The sequence below is a fragment of the Blennius ocellaris genome, assembly GCF_963422515.1.
Source record: "Blennius ocellaris genome assembly, chromosome: 6".
Classification (NCBI taxonomy): Eukaryota; Metazoa; Chordata; class Actinopteri; order Blenniiformes; family Blenniidae; genus Blennius; species Blennius ocellaris.
Window position 1 is genome coordinate 16,177,391 of NC_137655.1, and position 22,725 is coordinate 16,200,115.

Consider the following 22,725-nt stretch of genomic DNA (forward strand, 5'->3'; position numbering starts at 1 on the left):
ATTGTGTCTTGTTATTAGTCTGTCAAGTATAAAATACTCTTGTCAGGCGACGGGACAGATGATCTGTCTGCAGTCAGAGCTTTTTAAAGCCCAGAGAGGCTGACTGACAGGAGAGCTGCCGACTGATGAGGAGAATCACAACTCCGAGCAGGTTTATTTCGAATCATTTGATAAGGAGCGCTGCACCACCGAGATGTTCACTTACACATACATCAATTTATTCCTGCAGCGCCTGTCCTTTGTGGTGCTGATGGTATCAGTTATTATCTGTGTGTGTGTGTGTGTGTGTGTGTGTGTGTGTGTGTGTGTGTGTGTGTGTGTGTGTGTGTGTGTGTGTGTGTGTGTGTGTGTGTGTGTGTGTGTGTGTGTGTGTGAGATCACAGGCGCTTCCACACTTTTCAAAGCTCTCAGCTCTGCTCGGCCATAATTATTGCACCTAATCGAAAACCGCTTGGATCTGAATAAATAAAAGAAGGAACAGAAAATACCAAAAAAAAAAAAAAGAAGAAGAAGAAGAAGCAGAACAAATACTGTTAGCATCGTTCCATAGTGCTCTACAGCAAGGCATGTATCTGTTTGTGAAGGAGATTTTTGAAATACTGATGGATATTAATTGACTGGCATTAGGTCTTATGACATGAATATAATTTTTTTTCTTTCTCTCTCTGAGTCACAGAATAAAGCTTAACACGAATCCGAACACACTTTATTGCAAGCAACACTAAATCGGAAGAGAAACCATTTTTATGAAGGTATATTGTTTACAGCATTCTTCATGCAGCATTACAATACATCCACAGTGCTTTATACAACAGGTTATAAATAAAATAAAATAGAGCATGAGTCAGCTGCTCCTTTATACACAGTTGTTCGCCACCACAAATTATTGCTTCTTATCCTGTAGACTCAGTAACTTTTCACCCTGGATGCTCTTCCTGTCGTGACTGAAACTTTGCAAGTCTCCCACCCTCAAGGTCGAGACTCAACCTGATGCTCCACCAGGATCCAAGGTTATAAATGTTCGTTATTAAATATGACAACTTATAAAAAGGTTCATAAAGGATTATCAATGATGGATATAATATGTTGTACCTTTAGGGCAAAGGGACAACAGTGGCTTATGGAGGAATTGTATATCATTTTATAGCTACATGCTAAAAGGATAAACTGAAATACTTTTAACACATCATGAATGAATTCTAAACAAATGCAAAAAAAAAAACCCACAAAATGTAGAATGAATGTCAGTAACAGGATAAAGCATGATTTTGAGCAAAGTCACAACACAGTGTATGGTTATTAGAAATGATATCATAATACAGTCATGAGGTGAATAGTATCTGCTTGCTTTATGCAAAGTCTCAATCAAAAAATCAAAAAAAGAGAATTATCTTAAAACATGGCATCTGTTTATTATTGCAAATGAAAAGCCACAGAATTGATTTATTATTTGTAACTCTTTGTACTGCAGTTGGACAATAAATATGTATATAAATAACATGATCTAAAACCCAGGAGGTCAAATTTCTCACTTTAATGATATTTTTTCACACTGCCATGGACATATAAAGCATTATAGTCCATTGTTAGTACCGCCTATAAATATTTATGAACCTTGTTATGAATTATCAGATTTAATTATGAACATCAAGAACAGGCTTTATATAGTACCTGGTTTGAATCATAAATGCGGTGCAGGTAAGCACACAGGGAGAACGTGCAAACTCCACACAGAACATGTCTTTCAGTCTTAATCATTATTTTGAAGAATATTCTTTTTGAATCTGTAATTTAAAAATATATATTGTTTTGGGTTTTTTTTTAAACAGAACATGAAGATGATTTCATTTCATTTTCATGATTTTGTATTTGGTTTATTTATTTATTTTTATTTGCATGAAATCATGCAGCTGACCAAATAAAAATGTAAATTTCTTTTCTTTTTTTAAGAAAAAAAAATCTTTATACATCTCATCTGATTGTCCAGACCGAGTTAAAAAAATACAAAAAAATACAAAAATACAAAATAAAAGCGGCCGTGTGAAGGCGTTATTGCGACTCGTCGTCATGATGCTGGCGGATTGCGACACAGCGGAAGTGCAGAGAAGCAGGAACCAGTCGACGTGATCCGCGTCTGATCCGCGGTCACTGATCACTGGTCGCCGCGGGACACCCAGGCTCACACATGGGGGGCTCTCCGAGCGTCGAGATCCCGGGCGGAGGGTCCGAGGGATACCACGTCCTCCGGGTAAGAGCGGGCTTCGCGTGGCGGGGATGGAGGAAGAGGAGGAAGAGGAGGAGGAGGAGGAGAAGGAGGAGGAGGAGGAAGAGGAGTAGGTGTTTTCTGCAGTAGGCTGCAGCAGGACGGGCTCTGCTGCTCCACAAAGGCGAGCTGCTGCATCCGTGTGTTGTCGTCGCAGCTGGAGGTCCGAGGAGGATGGACGCATGCAGCAGAGATCGTCGTCACGAGATCTCTGCTGCTGTCAGCGTCAATGAGAGCTCATCATCTTCATCTTCATCATCATCACTGAGCCTGCATGCATGTTTAGAGGCTCCACGTGAAGGAGATCAGCTGATCCTGTCGGCACTTCAACTGTTCACACTCACTGGTCGTTGAGGGAGTGAGACACTGTGTGGAGCTGCACACACACACACACACACACACACACACACACACACACACACACACACACACACACACACCTGCCAGAAAAACCGGTGTGACTTCTGGTATGTAGGGTGTGGAGCTCCACTGTTGTTCTGCAGCCTTCATAGAGTTTAAGCTAAAACTGTCAATGCAGAGGACCATTGTTTTCAATATTTAGGTCCATGTTGGCAGTTTTTTTCTTCATATAATTCATGATGTGATTGTGCTCAATAGTGTGAAGCCTTTTTCTTAAAAGAGAAATTCACTCTGGTTTTTTTGTTTGTTTTATTTAAAAATGTGTGATTTCAGTGAGTCTGATGACATTCAACACATTGAGCGACAAATAAATGACACATCATTTAAACATAGGCGAACATTTGTACAATCTTGGCTCTGTTGGATAGAAATGTGGAATTCCCGCCCTACAAAGACTGATTGAGAGGCTATTTCACAAGTTTCTTTGTGATGCTCATTTCACTTTCAAAAGCAAAATACACGAAGATCAAACAGCAATGGCAAAACGTGGACATAAATAAGAATCGATCCATCGGTGTAAACATAGTACAAGTAATTGGGAGATTTTATTTCACAAAAGTGAAACAAAACTCTCGTGTTAGTCCCAGCAGGAAGCAGCTGTGAAATACTGAAAGTTAAGAATTTAAATAATAACAATTAGAGAACTAACAAGTAATGGACAAACAGTAAGAGTCTGTGTTTACATGTTTGATAGTTTCTTCATTGTTTCAATGCTTCTTGACATTACACATTGACATATGATTATTTGTATTCACATCTGAATATATTTCAGGATTTATAGTGATGTAATGGTTAAATACCAATACATCACTGTACATACTGTAGGTTGAGGGTGTGTGTTTATATTATCAGTACATTTTCTTCCATGAATTTGAAAAAGAGATAGGAAATGTTTTTTTTCTTCTCCCTGCACTTTGCCAAACTCAACCCCAGCATGTTTAGTCTTTGCAATACACGTTTATGCCACAGGGTGGTATGTTGAGCTACACAAAGAAGCGGCAGGAGGACGAGTAAATACAACAGTTGGCTACAACACCAGTGGTAGAATGGACAGAAATCTGGACCACTGCAATTATCAAACTAAAACAAGAGCAGATAATAAGCACAAACAAGGCCAATGGCACTTTAGTGGCTCAACACTGCCACCCAATGTACCGTGTGGAAAAAAGACATGGATTTAATGTCACAGATGAACAGTCTGATAAACGATGATTGTAAACTTTGATTATATAATAATTCCCCCCATGCCTGGAAGAAAAGGTTGAACATATCCCTGTTTGCCTTCTCACAGCGATACTTCCCCACTCATTTTGATGACACAACTTTATTTGATTTTCATTGAGGGATTTGTGTCGTGTATCACATGCAGCATGCTAGTTTCTCTATAACTACTGTTGTTTCCTTTTTTTTTTGTTTCTTGCGTGACCTGACAACCCTTTGACCACCTTCCGATTCCTTCATTTCCGCAGGTGCAGGAGAATTCTCCCGGCCACCGCGCAGGTCTGGAGCCATTCTTTGATTTTATCATCTCCGTTTGTGAAACCAGACTGGTGAGTTCCTCTCACGCCGGAAACAATAAGCTGCGGCTCTTCTTTGTGTTATGAATGTGCTGATTTTCTATTTGTATTTTTTTATTATTTTTTTGACAGAATAAGGACAATGACACCTTAAAAGAGCTGCTGAAGATGAACGTGGAGAGGCCCGTCAAGATGCTGCTGTACAGCAGCAAGACGCTGTCGGTGAGGGAGGCCACGGTGGTGCCCAGCTCGCTGTGGGGCGGGCAGGGCCTTCTGGGAGTCAGCATTCGCTTCTGCAGCTTCGAGGGAGCCAACGAGAATGTCTGGCACGTCCTGGTGAGCGTGCGGGAGCTCGAAGTGAAGCTTTGCGCCATGAAAATAATTCTCTTTAATGAGATGAGGGTCATTTTGAATCCAGGAAGTGGAACCCAACTCACCCGCAGCCCTGGCTGGTCTCCGGCCTCACGCCGACTACGTCATAGGAGCAGACACCGTCATGACGGAGGTACTTCTCCTGCAGAGTTAAAATAAAAAAGAATAAAAAGTTCTACACTGCTTCATCCAACTAATCAGTTGATAACAGGGCAGGGCGGTTATGGGCAGTGATGACCTGGCTGTGTGTGTTTGAACAGAGCGAAGATCTGTTTTCCCTCGTCGAAACCCACGAAGGAAAGGAGCTGAAGCTCTACGTCTACAACACCGACACGGACAACTGCCGCGAGGTGGTCATCGCCCCCAACTGTGACTGGGGTGGGGAGGGCAGGTACGAAGCGCCAGCGGCATGACCTGAAGAAAGAAAGAAAAAGAATAGCTGTAATGTCTATATGGTCTATCGTGTAAAGTCTTACTAGAATTGTTCCGTCTCTGCAGTCTGGGATGTGGGATTGGTTACGGATACCTGCACAGGATACCCACGCTGCCGTTCGCGGAGGGCAAGAAGATGGGTTTCTCCTCGCGGCTCTCCAGTGAGCCGGCCCCGTCGCCCGCGGACGGCTTCACGGAGGTACCGCGGCGTCGCTAAACCAAGGTTGAACTGTCTCCCCGTCACGCGGCTTCCTGGTATTTTTGATTTTTGACGAGAGCGATTCCGGTCTGCAGGTGCATCTCTCTGCCGTGGTTCCGACTCTGCCGGTCGTCGTGTCGTCAGGGTCGAGTGGATTAGAGCAATCTCTCGCCGGCTTGTCGGTTCGCACAAACCCCACGGGCGTCTTGAGTGACCTACGGACGGGTATGGCGCGTCGCCGGTCAATATGGAGCTGAAGCTAAGATTACAAACTGCTCTATATACATATTTTGCTTTTTTATCCCCCTCAGGGTCTCCTACTATTCAGTTTCGCAGCCATATGAACTCGTCACCAAGCGCCCCCCCGTCCATCAGTCCTGCTCCAACACTACACGGTTGGTCAAATAATTTCCTGCTTCTATTTCGAAAATGACTGATTGTCTTTGAAATGCACATGTTGCTGTTGTTGTTATTCTGCCTGTCCTCACCTCGGCTTGTCGCCACACAGGCTTGAGGCCCGTACCTGCGGGTCTTTCGCCATTTCCCAATTTACCAAACGTGAACGTGGCCTTACCAGATGTCAGTCACATATTACCACCTGGAGCTGCCTTGCATCATGCAGGTAGAGCTCTCTTCCTCGGCGTGTGGTTACTTTATTACATCTCATGGAAGGACCATGATCAAGAACTGATTGAACATAAGTTCTATGTGTACCTGAAGAGACTCAATGTCATTTTAGTTATCGTGCTGGTGTTGTGGTCACATTTACATCTGCTTCATTTTGTGCTTATCCTGCTGTCTGTAGCCAAATAATCTACTGGGCAAGTGTCACGGCACGAGTTCTGCAACATGAAATACATTTAAAAGAATTTATATAAGGAATTTGTTTTTCAACCAGCGTAGTTCACCAGATGATCTATACAAATGAAAACACCAGCAGAGATTCATCCATGTACAACCAATCTGCTTGTTTCTTGCACATTCAGGGTTAAAATGGCAGCAAAACACATTTTACAATCAAGTTAATACATAATGTTAGTATAGAAATTGAAGTGTACCTTTTGGCTGCCAGGGACAGGGAGTGGATCTCTTTATTATCAGCAGGTAACAAATTAAATGCATTTGTTGTTTTGTTTTTTTTTGTAGTGAGACAGTTGCTATAGTTTAAACAATATGATTGTCTAGAAGTAATTGGTTTGAGTTGTATTTAACAGTTACCATCTTGTAAACGTGCAGGTCTTCCACCTCTGAACGCGCCGGGTGTCGTCCCCGGAGTGACGCTGCCTCCGCCCGGCTTCGTCACCACGTCTCCGTCGTCCACGGTCCAAATGAACAGTTCGCCGACTAAACCCCCCGAGCCGCCATCAGCGACCGGCTCCGGGTCAGTAAATATCACCATGTCTTAGCAGAGAGAGCCTGGAGACGTCACCCCATCTGTTCGGCGTAACCCCTCGACCCCGGCCGTCACGTCACACCCTATTCAGTATTCAGATGGCGGTGGACACTGGAACTCCACCGCTGCTCCTCAGTGGTTGGTCGAAATAAAGCAGAAATGTATATTTATGAGCAGTTTGGTCAGCTTGAGGTCACATACTCACTTTTTACTGCAAAACTCGTGTTGTCTTTGCTCGAAGTTGTAACGCGTGTGTGTGTGTGGGGGGGGGGGGAATGCAAAGCGTCGTCCTTGCAATTTTATGGGTAAGATAAGCGAAGTTAAGAAATGATTGTTGCACCATTACAGATGATATCCAACCGTTTTGTACAAAAAAACAAATACACTTTGTAAAGTGAGATACATTGATTAAAGTGATGTATTTTCTCTATGTACACCTCTGCTCTTATCCACTGCCACGGCGCAGTACCAAGCAAAAGCCAGAGGGTGTCAGTGTGATCTGAAGGAACGCATCCTCGCATTATGGTCAGGAGACACAGAGCCATTCACTGGGAGAAAAAATGTTTCCTTGCGTTTATTATTTCACTCTTAGCAGAACTGTACAATTTGTACCCGAAGTGGAACATACAGCCCTTGTAAAAGTAAGAGCAACAAAGCAGCAAAATGAAACCACTCCAGGAAACTAGTTTTTAACACTGGGAAATTTTTAAGTCTTTGTACATATTACCTCTTGCAGCACAAAATTTGAAAATTCACCTGTACAGCATATACAGCTTCCAATTAATCTGTTAATATTCCTGCATAGGGTTTTATACATTGTCATTTTTCTACATTTGGTTACTTTGTGCATTAAACATATGTAAGTATGCTGCCCCAACCTACATGACACTAGATGCCACTTGTATGCTACAAATTACATTCTCATGGCTAAGTAACGCAAAGTAAAGCCTAACATTGGTGGAAAAAAAACAAAACAAAAACAAACATTTATCCAAATCAATAGTGAAATCTTTGTAGTTCTACTTAACGATGACTGTCCTCTCCTCACAGTAAGTTAACTCTAGCAGCTGAATCATTTGCACCCTGGCAGGACCGTGTTATTTCATCTCAAGTGGCGGGCTGCCAAGTCTCCCTTCGGCCCTTTAAGGCTTAATCCATCTGCAGTGCCTGAACAGAGTCCAGTCACATCTTCTTCAAGGTTCGCGGTCAGTTTCAGTGCTTTTATCGGACCTTCAGAAAGATCCATTTGCTCGTGTCCTTTTAAAAACATCCTTCCAATGATCGAGCCCTAGTAAACGAGTGGAAGCCCGGCACAGGTCGGAGGAGGCCGGTGAGGTCTCCTCACCTGTGTCCTGCTCCTCCCGCCGGCCGCTCCTCCTCCTCCTCTGGTAACGAGGTCAAGCCTCCGAGGAGCTCGGCGTCTTCGCTCATCGGTTCACCTGTCAGTCACGACTCGACACTCAGTATGAGATGATGCTGGAAGAGGCGGGTCCCGAGCCGGCGGCACTCATCTGCAGGTTTCCGGAGGAGCTGGATCTCCGCATGTGAGGCAGCAGGTAGGGGTCACTTCCCATCTGATGAACATCGACACGGTCCTCCTTCCTGTACGCCAGGCACCTCCTGATGAAAGCCTGAGGATCGAGGTACAGCGTGTTTTTACCGCATCGATTTCACAAGCTTCTTGTTGACGACGCACGTATTCAAACGCAAGGTTGTCCTACCTTGGCTTCGTTACTGGAAACTGGCTTCACGGGGAACTGGACGTCGGTAGCTTTGAGTATCGTGTTCTCCTGCAGGATGTCCTGCTGTGACTGGTTGTGGCCGAAAGGCTGAAAGAAATTTAAAAAAAATTATATTGCTTTACTTTCATGTGTCAAGTAGAGGAGGACACCAATAGCAAGTGTATTATCCTCCTTACCTTTCTTCCATACAGACACTGGAAAAAGATGACGCCCACAGACCACACGTCCACTTTATTGGAGATCTTTGGAGGCTCTTTACCAACCACAAAACACTCAGGAGGCAAGTACCTGTCATCACAGGAATAATAAACCTTTAGTCATCAAGTTCAGTGAAGGAAACCAGCTTGAAGTGAAGTAACATTTTGAAAAAAAAAAAACAAACAGTTCATGTGTTCACAGTGATTACTAAAGTGTTGTTGATCGGTGCCGTCGCCAAGGGAGCCAACAGGCCATGTGACCGGCCTTCACTTCGAAGTTCCACACCACACTTTACCAATAATATCTTTATAGTACAATCTACTTCACATTACTGCCATTTTTGTTATCGCTGCACAAAGGATGCTTTTTCACACCAATGTGAGTGCAAAGATCTCAGTCCCTAGAACATGTGGAAGAAATGGATTGTGGGTGATTTGTTGCAGTCACACTTTGTAATAGAAATGTGTACGTACGGGGGACCAGGTCTAAAACAACCACATCCATACATTCTGCCCAAATGTATTTTGGATTCAATGATCTGCCTTTCTATAGATAAATTAGACGCCAGATTAGCAAAACAAAACTGGCATGGACTGCATACATCACAACGAGAACTTCGAGCTTCGATAACTGCATAATTTAATGGGTTTTTTTTCTTGTATTATTAAAAGTGTAATTATAGTGTCGTTACTCAAGTACGTGACTCGAGACTAAATGCATCTTTCTCCACCGCCTGCTTGCATGCTGGGCTCGTCTCCTCACCAGTAGGTCCCAGCTCCCTGTGATGTCAGGTCCATCCCATCTACGCCGTAGTTGTCGTCATCCATTATTTTAGATAGGCCGAAGTCAGTGATTTTAATTTCTCCACACGCTGTGCCATCCACCAGCAAGATATTCCCTGAAAAAAACAAGAATACGTGAAGTCAGCACGACGTTGATGCCGATAAACTGGAGGCAATCCAGTTGTCCGGGGCAGAAGGTTCACCTGGTTTAAGGTCATAATGAATGATGGGGGGTTTGATTTCATTCAGGTACTTTAGTGCATTCACAATCTGCATGACTATGGACCGTGCCTCCTTCTCGGACATTAGCTTATGCTGCTTCAAGTAGAAATCCAAGTCGTTGCCCTCGCAGTACTCCATGACGGTGCAAAACCTAGTGAATGGGGGAAAAAAGGCCTGGTTAAAATATGACGGCCCACTTTAAACAGAAACCCACTTAAAAGTGATGGAAAATGCCTGAAATGTAAACATCAAGTGACTAACGTGTCTGTGTCCAGTGAGAAGTAGTCGTAAAGTTTCACAATCCTGGGATGGTCCAGCTCCTTGTGTATTCTGTATTCCCGACACGCGTGCCTGCGGGAAGGTAACGAGCCACGGCAAGGAATCACATTTCCAAATAATTCACAACAACCAACATAAGAGCGAGAAAATGCTGCCGTCACTCGGTTCCATGTCGCCAAACATACTTATGGTAGTTCTCCTTTTTCTCTTCTCTCCAGTTCTTGTTAAGTTGGTGGATTTTCACAGCAGCATATCGTTGTTCAATCAAGTCAAAAGCCTGAAGAGCACATGCAGGAAAAAAAGGTCATCTTAAACCCGCACAGGAACTCCAAACTGCGATGACGTCGGCACACAGACTCACCTTGTAAACTTCACTAAAGCCTCCTCGGCCTAGAAGGTGCAGGAGTAGATATCGTTCATTCAGCGTTGGGTGATCTTTGAATCTTGGGAAGAAGAATAAATAAAGTTTAAATCCACCTTTAGTGCGTATCAATGAAATTCTGCACCATCGGCTCTGCAGTGCCACTGCGTGACCAATACAGAAACAAGACGAGGGAACGGCAACCATGGTGCTTCATATTATGGCCGTTGATGAAGGTGTCGGTCTCGTGTGTGGATTCTGTTCCAACGTCAAAGCAGTGCCGGTCAAGAGAAATCGATTTGGACTCACTGGGAGCTGTCTTCATTATTTATTCTCTTCAGCTCCCGAATGTGAAGGTTGCGCACTCTCTCCAGACGCTCCAGCTCCGCCTGGATCTCAGCTTCTTCCTATTAATGATTCAGGCACACAAACACACAGACGCACAGAAGGAGCTTCAGAGTGCTGACTACAAGGAGAGGAGTTCATCAAAACCCACTTGTACACAGATGACTAGTCCTGAATTAAATATTAAACGGCTGACTTGGTGCAGAGTCTGTCGGGGGGGCTCCTGTGATGCTTATTCATCGAGAAAACAATGAATAAATCCACAAACTACAGGCTCACGCCATCTTTTGGGAGATTCACACACAGAAGTGCTGTTTGACTCGGGAGGAATCGAGACTGAATGCGGTAAATCATTCTCATAAAAGATCTGCAGCGTTTAATGAGTTACTGACACAGATTTAGTTTCTAATTCTGAACTGTGTAAAAGGATGCTTGTTATGCTGTTGGTTGTGGATAAAATTCTAAATGATCCTATGAATGAGTGCATACATAAAGCACATAACTCAATAATAAAATAAAAAAAAGGAGATTTCTCTCTGAATGGATAAAGATCACATGTATAGTTGCTGCCGTTTCCCCACTTTCAATATTTGACAAACCTTCTTGAGATGCCCAAGTCGCAGTTTGAAGATCTCTTCCTGTTCATGATACTCTGCTAGTGTCAGCCTGCGCCGGGGAGAAATGAGACAAACCAAAAACATTTAAATTAAAACAAAGTCTCTTCCTAAGTTTACCATTCAGGCATCAGCATGCAAGTATTCAAATGCTACTTCTTTACAACAGCTAGTAGAAGCAAGCAAAAGAATTGCTGCGCACGACATACGGTCAGGTTGAAAAATGTTTGGAAATCAATTAATAATTGATGCAGTGGCCAACGCTCTAGTGAGACTGAGAATATCCCTGGTCTGATGCGATGCGGGGCCTTTCTGTAGTTTGGACGTTCTGCCTGAGCGGACAGTTTTTCCTCTGTGGACTCTGGTTTCCTCCCAGAGTGACAAAAACATGTTCTTTAGGTTAATTTGTAACTGAATTGCACCTTGGTGTGAATGTGACTGCATAGATTTCAAATGAAACGATCACAGTGCACGGCATCTTGAATTTGAGGGTATTTACAATGAAAACCAGGTGATCTGATCAAGACTTACAACACAGCTCATGTATGCCCGCCACCATTTCATGGAACAAGAAGTAATCGGGGAAAACTGATATGATCATAAATCAAACTGTCACTTTTAATATTTGGTTGCAAATCCTTCAGAGCCTGAAGTCTTCAAAACATCGACATCAGACGCCGATTTCAGTCCCTGGAGACGTTTTACCACAAGAACTGAAGACTACAGCAGAAAACACCATCGGATCTTCTTTTCTTTTCCTTTTAAAGTGGAGGGCACATATAAACTGTGTGGCAGTGTCGCTCACCTGGGTTGAATGTAAAGCTTTCTGAATCGAGCTGAAACTCGGCACTTCCAAGTACATCTTGTTTTATTTCAGATCAGAAAGTGTCGAGTTTGTCAGGCGTTTCTTATTCACCCGATAAATGTTTGACTTGAACAGCATCCTCTTTTTGTTAAATGTGTAACTTAATGGTTGGTGTGACACACCAGCTGGTTCTGAACAAGACGTTTTAGTGAATCCTGCCGTGGCATTAACTCAAGTTTTTTGTTTCGCCGAGTTGTAGCATTTCCTGAACATCAGGTGACGCATTTCCACGACCAAAATAATCCATCGTTATTCAGCACTATTGATGAGACAAATCCAGAACTACGAGAACCTCTGAACTAGAGAAACCTACTTTACTTTTGGACTCTCCATTAACTCTGCTTTAAAGCCACGTGCCAGGCATGTTTACTTATTGCACAATGACCATCAAATTAACTCATTTAACATTTACTCCAACCTTCAACCTGCCAATGTTGTCAAAGTTGTGTCAATGTCTAAATATGAATAGATTTCCCTTTTTAAACCAAAGTGCTGTTCTTACAGCTGAGGTAGGCTGGGTTTTAGAAAGGGATCGCTCTCTGCTCCGTTCACGGCCTTGGTTTTGCGTTGCTTTGGCTCAGAGTTTGTGGTTGGTGTTTGGGAGTTGCTGGACGACGGAGGTTTCCTCTTGGCCAGAAGTTTCCTCTGCCGCTCAATGTCCTCTCTCTGTTGGTTTATCCACTCTTGCTGTCTGTTGGTAAACACAGGATAACGTTTGTGCAAATTCATGAGACACGATGATCATTAACACGACATGTTCAATCCTGATGGTGCGTTTTTGTTTGTAAGCCTACAGACCTAATAACTCCTCCACAGAATCAACATATATTAAACGTTTCAGCACTTGACACACAGTAGTCCTGCGTAGCTCAACACACTGCAGTACATCAAATCACACAAGAACAATTCGTCTACATGTGAGAAGTCGAGTTATTCGTCCCCTCCAGGCTGTTTTCAGCGTTTTTTTCCCCCATGTTAAACATTATCCACTATCTTCTGGTTTGTTGTTAAACACTCAATCCTGGTTTTCACAAATGCTTCAGAAGAAATTACATTCATATTACAACCTGTTTGTTTTGCTCAGCTGTCAGTGGCAAATACACCGACTGTGTTGGTGTGAACAGAAAATGCTTCCACAATACAAACAGTTCAAACGGATAATTGGCACGTCTGTCTATCTCAGGTTGGACTGGCACCCAATGCAGGGTACACCCTTGCTTTAGCCGGCAACAACTACGATGCCTCACAACTGCGACTTGAACAAGAAGCCACAGAAGACGAACGGTGGATAACAGCAAGCGAATGGGATTCAAATCGGAGGCGAAAAGCTCTTACTTGACGAGGTTTTGGAAGGCATAACCATCTGTCCATTGTTCTGTGAAGGACGCCCCGTGTCTCACGGTGGTGAAATGTCCTAGACGTAGTCTATCTTGCATGCTTTTCTCCCGACAGGCCTGCTTCTCCTGGTTGCTCTGAAGAAATACGAGAAGTTTTGCGTGAGCGTTGTGACGCGCCAAAACATACAAGTGGTAGCCACTGAAAAAGTTCAGAAAACAGCAGTCACCTTTTCTATCAGCAACTTCTTGCTCATGGTGATGCATTTATTCAAGCGCTCCTTGTATTTTTCAAGTAATTTTTGTTGCTCGTCAATCTGTCTCCTGAGATCACAGTTTGCCTACAAAGCAAGAAGAAAAAAAAACATTACGGCAGCAGTCATAAATTAGCCTTCACAAAATACTAAGGAAACTGTAATGTTGCCAGACGACACAAATCAACAGCTCATTTACTTCTAAACAACAGCGTTATCCACTTTGTTGTGCAGTGCAGTGACGGTGCGGCCCAGTCAGGACTTACCCGAAGCAGGTCGTCTATCCTCCCTTCCTTCTTCTCAAGGTCGAGATTCTTAGTGCTTTCAAGGGCAGCCAGCTTCAGCACTGTAAGGTCAGTCTGGAGCGGGAAGCAGCAAAATACCGTGTTGACACTTCCTCGAGAATTTCAAACACGACGAGAGAGATAGTGCAGGCGGCGTTTGTCGTCAGATCATGTGACGTCCCGTCTCCTCACCTGAACAAACTTGACTGCTAGCTGCTTTGGATGTGTCATATGGTCCCCAAAAGACAGACTCGTAGGAGAGGAGCTATTTTGTCTAACCTGCAACACAGAAAGAGATTTTTGTCAGGACAGGTGCAGCACGAGATGGAAACATGGAAGTGTTCTTTGGGGGGTTTATTTGTGTGTGTGCAACTCACTGCAGTGCCCTGAGCAGAGTGGGAATGTGAGTTCTGGGGCGAGCGAATCATTGGTGGGAGACCTCTCACAGGACTGGACCCGTTTCCTCCCTGAAACTACACGACAAACGACAAACAAGTGACACGGCCATCCAACACCCACATACAAATGATGGGCAATAAGCTTAAGACACAAGTTTAAATGTTTATTTTCAACTTTAAAAAGGTATGAAATTATTTTCCACAGTTGACTAATTGTAGAATTGGAACAAATGTCAACATTCTAACATTTTTACAATGAAAATGACTGTGAAATGTCTAATGATTTAATTCTACTCAGTGTTTCTTTCTGTACTCAAGACTTTTGCTTCAGAATCTCTGTACCATTCAGATGCGTTCATCATTATGACCGACGCCAATTGTAGTTCTCTTGAAATAAGTTTAGCTCAGTTTTTCTGCTCCAGTGTGAGTCTGTGTTGTTTTATGTCCACGACCAGAGAATACATAAATGGCGATATATGTATTATACATTATATTACAAGTATAAGTCTTACTTTTGTTCCCTTAGCAAGGTGGTCACATGGGCTGAAATGAACCCTATAGGGACTGGTTTGGCCCGTATGGCAATGTTTGACACCCCTGGTCTTAGATCTGCTACTAGATATACTCGTACATTATCTTAGTCAAACATTTTATTTTCTGTGTGACATCAATTCTAATTTATTCTGCGATACTGAATGACGGCCGAGGAAGATACTTTCTGAGTCCCACAAGTTTTCTGTGCCTTACACTGAGCCTTTAGAGCAAACATTTATTAACGTAATGATTAATGAACTTCTGTACAATAAACCAGCCAGTGGTTAAATACAAGTCAAAGCATTGTTGCTAAGATGGTAAATGGACTTTGTCTTTGACATTCAGTGCAGGACACAAACACAAAACTTACATCAAAATAATCACTTATTTTGGGTCCTCGCACAATCGATTTTCCTGCAACGAAAAGCAGAAAAAAAATTGTAGTAATTAATTACCATGTTTAACAGATAAAGGGTTCAAAAAAGAAGACAGACAATCTAAAAATTAACTGTCCTCAACAGAAAACGCACAAACCTTGGCTGCTCTCCGACTGGATTTCTGGTTTCCTTTTTCTGCCTCTGGTTGTTTCAGACTGTTTCTTCTCTGGTGTCTGAAAGAGTATTTTAACCCATTCAATAAATGATTGCACAAAATATACAATGCAACAGCAGTCTTTATCAATTAGATTATTTTATCAGCAAATGAATCATTGAAAAGGATGTAGTGTGTAAAAAAAATAAAAGACACACAACACAATTTTAACCAGAGGAAACAAAGGAAACAACAATGCTGTGCAACTTTAAACAACAACACTCGCTATTGGATAAATACTTATGTTCAGATCTGATTATATACCCACCGAATAAGCAGGAGAAGTGCCTATTTTCACATCTGACCCCTAATAAATGAGAAATAAAAAGATTTTAGACCCTCATAACAACCAAACTGTCAGAGTGAAAGAGCACTACACATATCAGTACTGCGGGATCATTTCAGTCTCAATAAAAAAGAAAAGAAAAGACCAGTGTTTCAAGGATGTGCATGAAATCAACAGTATTTAAGTAAGTCACGACTCAGACATGAGTTCACAGCAGATTTCATGACCATCCACATAATGCTATGCAGATAGAACATTTACCCTGGAAAAACCCTTTTCTACGATCAGACAGTCAAAATCTATATCAAAATTGGCAGATGTATCCTTTGGGATATAGTCAGGGTCAGATTTACATGCTTAAAACAAATCCCATATCGAATATCATACAAAAGGAGTTTAAAAGGCACAAGAATACTGAGATGTGGTTGTTTGAATGCGATAGTTTTTACTGAATCTTCAGCGTCGCGTGTTTGCAGTGAAGCATTAAAATGCAAGGATATTATTCATGCTCTCTCATCACACCATGACAGGTTATAGGATACTTTTCATGCATTTAACACTCTGGGTTCTTAAAATGCAGCTTTGCTTCTGAGCAGAGGAAAACTCTAATCTGACAGGTGTCTCACATTAACTGGCTTCTCCTCCAAAGCAGTAAGAAAGAATTCATAATTAGTTGCTTTACGAGTAAAAAAAAAAAAAAAAAAAGTTAGGATTTTTTTTAGTTTGGAGATGATTGATGTGATCCATGCATTTTTGTAAACAAGCTTTCAGGTAAGGACAATAGATTTAAACCTGTACCTCGGACTCCTTGTCACTCAAAGATCCCAGACTTCCAAAACTGTGATTTGAACATTCATTATTGGTCAATCCCTGAAAAAAAAAAAAGGAAATATAATTAATTATGACTAGTTATAATACACAAACTTTCAGGGCACTATGAGACACCGACTCACTTTGGCTCCCCCGCTTGTGCTGCCGGTGCTGCCCCCTGTGTTGCCGCTGACCCCGCCCATGAAACGCGCCTCGAGCAGTTCCTGTCTCCGGGGGTCCAGGCTGTGCAGCTCCTCCATGGTGCCTGCAAGGATTACCGACAACTCACATCGTGTCTCATTTGTTCAAATATCGATCTAATCGAAGCTTTCCAACGCCCACAAATGCCACGGGTCGCAGCAATCCTAAAATACGGGGTTGTGATCAATGTGACACAAACCCCAAGAGGTTATGGTATTTTAGTCTCAACCAGCATGTGGGTCAAAACCAAAATCTAACCCTTCCCCGGGGCAAGACCTGGTTATTGTACAGCACACAGGTCACATACTGGCCTATGGCGGTCCACGACTGGCCTGTGATGGGGTCGAATGAAAACACGTGTATATGACGAAAGAAATGGAAATGTTTTAATTTTACTCTGAAGTAAGCGTCTTAATTTTTTCCTGTGTGTGTTTTCTATGCTTGTGAGCTGCATTCACCCATCTTTGTTGTGCTGGAAGATTACAATTTGAATCACTATCAGACAAATCACAAAAATACAAGAGTTTGACAGATATGGCTTATCAAAAACCGCAAGATACTACTTTTAAACTAGGGATTCCCATCAAGTGCAATTCAATAGAAGCTGAAGCTTGGCCCTAACCAGTACTCTTACTTTCAATTTCGACTCTACAGGAAAATTACCTGTCCACCATTGACCTAAAGGTACTCTCTAGAAGATTTGAACAATTAGGTCCTAACTCAGTGTATTGACTCCTCGTATAACCACAGATATTACCCAGTTATTGGCTTAATTAAAACTAAGAATAGAAAACTGTGGAAGAATTGGAGGAATTTAACCTTGGAAGTAACAGGCTGTACCACAATCATTATCACGAGAGTCCAAGAGCAATGTTTCAACTGCTCGGCAATTGTGAGTCCTGAGCTCCTGCGGGAATGATACAGGCGCTCCATGGGATTCAGTGTTGCAGCACACTCTGACGTGTCTGTCTGCTTGCTAAACCTGCGCTTTAATGAGACGACCATTTTGAATCTACAGTACAAAAGGCGATGGGAGCTTTGGCACTGTAACCAAGCTTGCTGTAAGGAGGGGGATTTCATAATCCATTTAACAGGAGGAAAACATCAGCCCCTTATAATATCTGTAAAATTGTGGTCGGTGGGAATAAATCCTGCATACAGTCAAAAGATACGAGAGTGATAAATAATCCAAGAACGACTCTGGATAGCTGCTTGAAGCCACACATGTATCAGCTATGACAGCCGCATGAGTAACTGTACAATCTAACAGCTGCAACAGTCATAGGGTAGTAAGAAAGGCAGAATATACGCGTCACTCGTTTGGAGAGTGAAAGATATGAAAACCACCCCCATAAAAATTGACTCCAGCTAATTATGAGTCAAAAGAGACATCAGCCCGGCGACAGGGAACCATCACACAAATGCTTGCCACGACACAAAGACAAAGTTGTCAATTAAACATGAAGGAAACTGCTGCAGCCAGAACAGGGGTGCCTTTAAAACCTGCTCAGTTAAACAGCTGCAACAGCACTCTTTCAAGTTGACCAACGCAAATAAAAGTAAAGCGCTTCACATCCAACAACCAACCTTTCAGCTATTTTAGAGCTGGATGTGAAACAGGCATGACATATTGTCCATAACGCGCAAAAAGGTCATTCGTTACATTCTCTGCAAACAAAAAGCATGTTGGCTGTTCGGTTGTGCCCTGGTGTGCATTTGCTTCATCACGTGGTCCATTTTAACATGCAACACACAGCAACAGCCTAAATGTGTCAGAGCAGACAGAGTGCGGCCGAGTTCCCACAAAATGATGATTTGCGACCATTTTCTCCACACAAATAAGACGTGTCCAAAATACGTATGTTGTATGATGAAACAAACACTCGGTCAATCAATCCGCATCATGCACAAGACAATGACGATGATGTGGGCAGATGTCAATGACTTTGAGTAAAACATTTCTCTAATGTGTCACTTTCCACTGTATTGAGCAAAAACCTTAGTCAGCGACATGGGAGGAAAACTACTGGCAAGAGAAACCAGGTGACTGATGAACGCGTCGTTCTAAAACCACATTATTAAAGCTGTGTTGATTACCAACAGAACTTTTTTTTACTTAAGCAAATGACCTGAAATCACAGTGTCGACTGAAAGTCATAAAAAATGTGAATATGTACAATCACTATCATCGCTTTGCAACATCATTCTAACCTAAAGGCTGCCGGGGGGGGGGGGGGTCAAAATTTTAATTCAGGCATAACATTCCTCCCAGTTAGATCACAGCAGAGTCTGTCCAGTAAAACAGATGCACAATAACCTCCAATAACCTCCCTGATAACACACTACCTTTGGTTCAAAGTGCAATCTGAAAAAACAAACATTAAAAATGCATTTACTCGTCACAAAACCAAACATGAACTTCAAATTTCCGAAGCAAAAGAGGAACAATCTGAAATGTATCTAGCAGTGTTTTTTCCTCATACTGATATTAAAAAGTCGGCCGCTTCCTTGTCTCAACACTTTCTTCAGCATGTATGATATCACATCCTCAAAGAATAACGTGGCTCTTATGCAAACGCTATTTAACTAGTGTTTACAGCGACACTACGAACAAACTGCCATTTACTTCTGGGTCTCATTGTTAACTGTGACTGAAACGTTTACCAAAATAGTAATAGTATTTCAGTAGTAGTCTTCCCTGAGGACAACTTGTGAACAGCAATTGTTTAGATCATGCAAAGTTACCATACTGATCAGATAGAGTCCCTGGCCAGACAGATTTAGTCCATGTGATGGCTGCATGTGCCATCTTTTTCCCTGTCACAGACAATGAAGCACATCTTGTAATGAGTATATGCAGTAGCACTGTATACATCAGGGTGTAATAGATACGTCTTTTCAAACAAATCGAACGACACTGACCTTACATCCAACTACGGCTCAACTCACAAATACAACTCAGGCAGGAAATACTGTTTTAATGTCAACATGTGCGTTGCGAAACCCCCAATTGAAGCAGATGATGTTGGCCCTCAACCAAACCTATTTGACATCTGTGATCGTGCCAATAAAAACACAGTACCCACCAGGTTTTAAACCTGGAACTGTTTATGCCAAATCTCTGTCCTGAATACATATGAACTGTTTTTCAGGGATTTCCTTTTGTTGCGAACACGGAGGCCTCGGTGTATGACCGTTATCTGTGTTGAAGCCCCTGCAGGAGCAAGTGGTTGAACCCTTGCAGCTCTGGCTGTGGATGTCATTTTAACTCCATGCTGCTCAGTGGAGTGACCACCTGTTTATGGCAGACACTGGGAAAGTCTTCAACCAAATATCTGACAATTAACCCAGTGGACTGCTTCACTGGCAAACTTGAAAAAAAGAAAAAGGACAGACACCAGTGCCCTCAGTTTCATTAATAATAGAAATGTCATAGTGATGTAGGCATCCAGTCAGTCAGTATAGCCAGTCAGTCATTGCAACAGTGGCAATACAAAGAGAGGGAGAGGCTTCCTGCAAGGCTCAGCCAAGTCCTCCATCACCACACTGTCTGCTGAAAACTACTGCCATGCAAGGAAGCGTGATTAACACCAAGTGTCAACTTTACAAATTCGTTTGTTTGCATGCAGCACAGCACGAACAACCTGCATTGCCAGGAGTGTCTCCTCAGGTTCAGGAGGCATTTGCACACTAAAAACACCCAACTTAAAACGCTAAGGTCAAACCAGGCTACCAGACACACAGTGCATTAGCATCCAACAAAAAAAAGGGCGTCTTAAAGACTAAATATGTACCTCATGTCACAGGTGAACATCCATCCTGCTCTGATAATGACCAAAAAAACCCCAAAAAACAACAACCGCCAGTTACATGCAGACGCCGATGATGGTAAATCCCCAAATCTACACACACAAAGGCACCCATCTATACCTATACATTGCTCGCTGCCTCTCCAGTAAACCACGTTAACCCCCGGCCACATATTGCTTTAATTTTTCTCACTTGCATCGAACTGATTCAGCTTTACATCCGTCGCTAATCCGGCGAGTTCCCACATCGGCTGCATGTTTAAAGGAGGATGCGCCGAGTGCGACCGGAGCATTTGTGCTCTTGGCAGAGGTTTATCGCCATTATTTCGTGTTAAGGTTAGTGCACTGGCCTGGACACGGAGATAGAGAGAGAGACGGTCCTGTGTCTCCGGCTAGTAAGCTAGCCAAAAAGGCTCAATGGACTTTGGAGCTGACGCGTTACTGTAACGCTAGCTAGCGAGCAGGTTTCGCCGCTAAGGTTGACTCGGTCATTTTTTGACACGATGCCCCGTCGTCGCGCACAAAATAACCCACGAAACGAAACGGGTGGAAAAAGACACAGCCGCGTTTAATCGTGTCACGATACCTGACTGGGCCTTCACCCCCGCCGCGGTACGCCGCTGAAAACACAGTCCGTGTTGGGGACGTGGAGAGCTGGGACCAAAGATGGCGTCCCCTCCAAACTTCCACTACTTTGGATACTCATCAAGCTACTTTTCGCGTGGAGGTGCTGCGGCGCACGCGGCCGGCTCGTTCGCACGCGCCGACAACCATCAGCGCGCCGCGGCGGTTCCCCCTACAACACACGGACGCGGCGGGGCCGGCGCGGGGTGAACGCGGCTTGGTAAAGAGAGTGTTTTTTTTTTTCAGGGCACAAACCTCTTCACACCTCGGCACTGCTCCGGACTCCGGGGCCACTTCTCCGTCTTCAAGTGCTTGTCTATGAAACGTCACGCATCGTGTGCAAAATGCTTATCGCGAGGAGGGTGATCCACGTTTTTCCCCTCGAGCCGCGGGCAGCGTGAACACAGGGTGACTTTAAACCAGAGGAAAACACTGCCAGGTTTTACCGGAGCAGCAGGGAATTTAAACAGATAAAGCACATGTTGTTGAAGTGAAAAAAAAAATCAACACGGACTGATGGTGGAATGAAAGAGTACTGACAACTTGTACACCAACTTCTTTTACTTTAATTGCTTTAATTGCGAATGCAACTACACTGCGTTAATAATTACTCAAGTCAAGGAACAAAGTACTTGTGACGTTTGAATCTGTATTTCATCGATTAAAAGGGACTTTTTGAAATGTGTGCTGCTGTCTGATGGTGGTTAAGCTTAGTTCAAGGCTTGATTCCCCTTATCAAATCAAATTGAATAAAAAACAAACACCATTATATATTGTTTGTATATAATGACATTTGGCTTATTTATGGTGTAAAACGGATCAAAACTATACATTTGGTTTAAATATTCTAAATATATATATATTTCTTCATTGATTTCTAGTGCAATGCTTATCTATTCTGTTGTCACAGTCGAAACACTATTAAATCCAGCTGTTCTCAATAATGACGTTCATTTGGAAACTGTATAAGCTTACAGGCGCTGCAGTGGTTTGCGCTCTCACCTTACTGCAAGAAGGTCATGGGTTAAAATATAGATCATAATAAAAGCTGGGCCTGTCTGTGTGGACTTTGCATGTTCTCTTTCTGTGTACACATGGGTCTCCGCCCCCCCACAGTTCAAAATATACATGTGAGATGAACTGGTGACCCCCAAGCTGTCCATAGTTGGAAGCAGTTGTATCTTTCTGTGTTTCCCCTATGATGGACCGGTGCCCTGTCCAGAGTGTATCCTGTCTTCACCCATAGTTTGCTGGGATTATCTCCAGTGCCCCAGGACAGGATTATAGAAGATGGATGCATAAGCATCAAAAACTGATTGGTATACAGTTGAAAAGTTACATCCTGACACTTGTTAGTTTTATGTGTTTTGTGCATGAGATCAAATATGGTGAGGTTATTTGTTTTAGATTCCCGATTTTCTTCAGTTTTTAACCAAAAGATTACAATCAAGTGAATAATATTTCAGAGTGGTATTTAGTTTCCTCCTGTATTTAGTCATTCTTCAAATCAATCTTGACTAAAAAAAATAAAAATAAAACAGTTATGACATAAATGAATCTGCTGTGGCTATAGTGTTACCAGACACACACACACAC

The 22,725-nt window shown here is 42.8% G+C and overlaps 2 protein-coding genes across 3 annotated transcripts; one reads left to right on the top strand and one right to left on the bottom strand.

The window, feature by feature from the left end:
* Positions 1 to 2,119: 2,119 nt before the first annotated feature.
* On the top strand, positions 2,120 to 6,817 carry LOC308131644 (Golgi reassembly-stacking protein 2-like). Of its 2 annotated transcripts, XM_080498439.1 has the most exons (10): positions 2,120 to 2,248; positions 4,153 to 4,233; positions 4,333 to 4,536; positions 4,619 to 4,705; positions 4,833 to 4,963; positions 5,071 to 5,203; positions 5,299 to 5,428; positions 5,515 to 5,598; positions 5,712 to 5,825; positions 6,440 to 6,817. In XM_080498439.1, the coding sequence occupies exons 1-10, from the start codon at positions 2,186 to 2,188 to the stop codon at positions 6,607 to 6,609; spliced, it is 1,197 nt and encodes a 398-aa protein (XP_080354565.1). In that variant the 5' UTR covers positions 2,120 to 2,185; the 3' UTR covers positions 6,610 to 6,817. The 2 variants fall into 2 exon arrangements, with proteins under 2 accessions (XP_080354565.1, XP_080354566.1); XM_080498440.1 differs by lacking the exon at positions 5,712 to 5,825.
* A 328-nt stretch (positions 6,818 to 7,145) lies between these two features.
* tlk1a (tousled-like kinase 1a) lies at positions 7,146 to 21,440 on the bottom strand. Its single transcript, XM_080498318.1, has 22 exons — positions 21,385 to 21,440; positions 16,639 to 16,760; positions 16,484 to 16,555; positions 15,668 to 15,706; positions 15,343 to 15,418; positions 15,179 to 15,222; positions 14,254 to 14,349; positions 14,069 to 14,155; positions 13,859 to 13,951; positions 13,569 to 13,679; positions 13,340 to 13,476; positions 12,507 to 12,695; positions 11,125 to 11,191; positions 10,490 to 10,587; positions 10,181 to 10,262; positions 10,005 to 10,096; positions 9,802 to 9,891; positions 9,522 to 9,691; positions 9,299 to 9,434; positions 8,515 to 8,626; positions 8,318 to 8,425; positions 7,146 to 8,227 (listed from the first exon to the last, which is right to left on the bottom strand). Exons 2-22 carry the CDS (start codon positions 16,753 to 16,755, stop codon positions 8,057 to 8,059), a joined length of 2,187 nt encoding a protein of 728 aa, XP_080354444.1. The 5' UTR covers positions 16,756 to 16,760; positions 21,385 to 21,440; the 3' UTR covers positions 7,146 to 8,056.
* Positions 21,441 to 22,725: the final 1,285 nt, after the last annotated feature.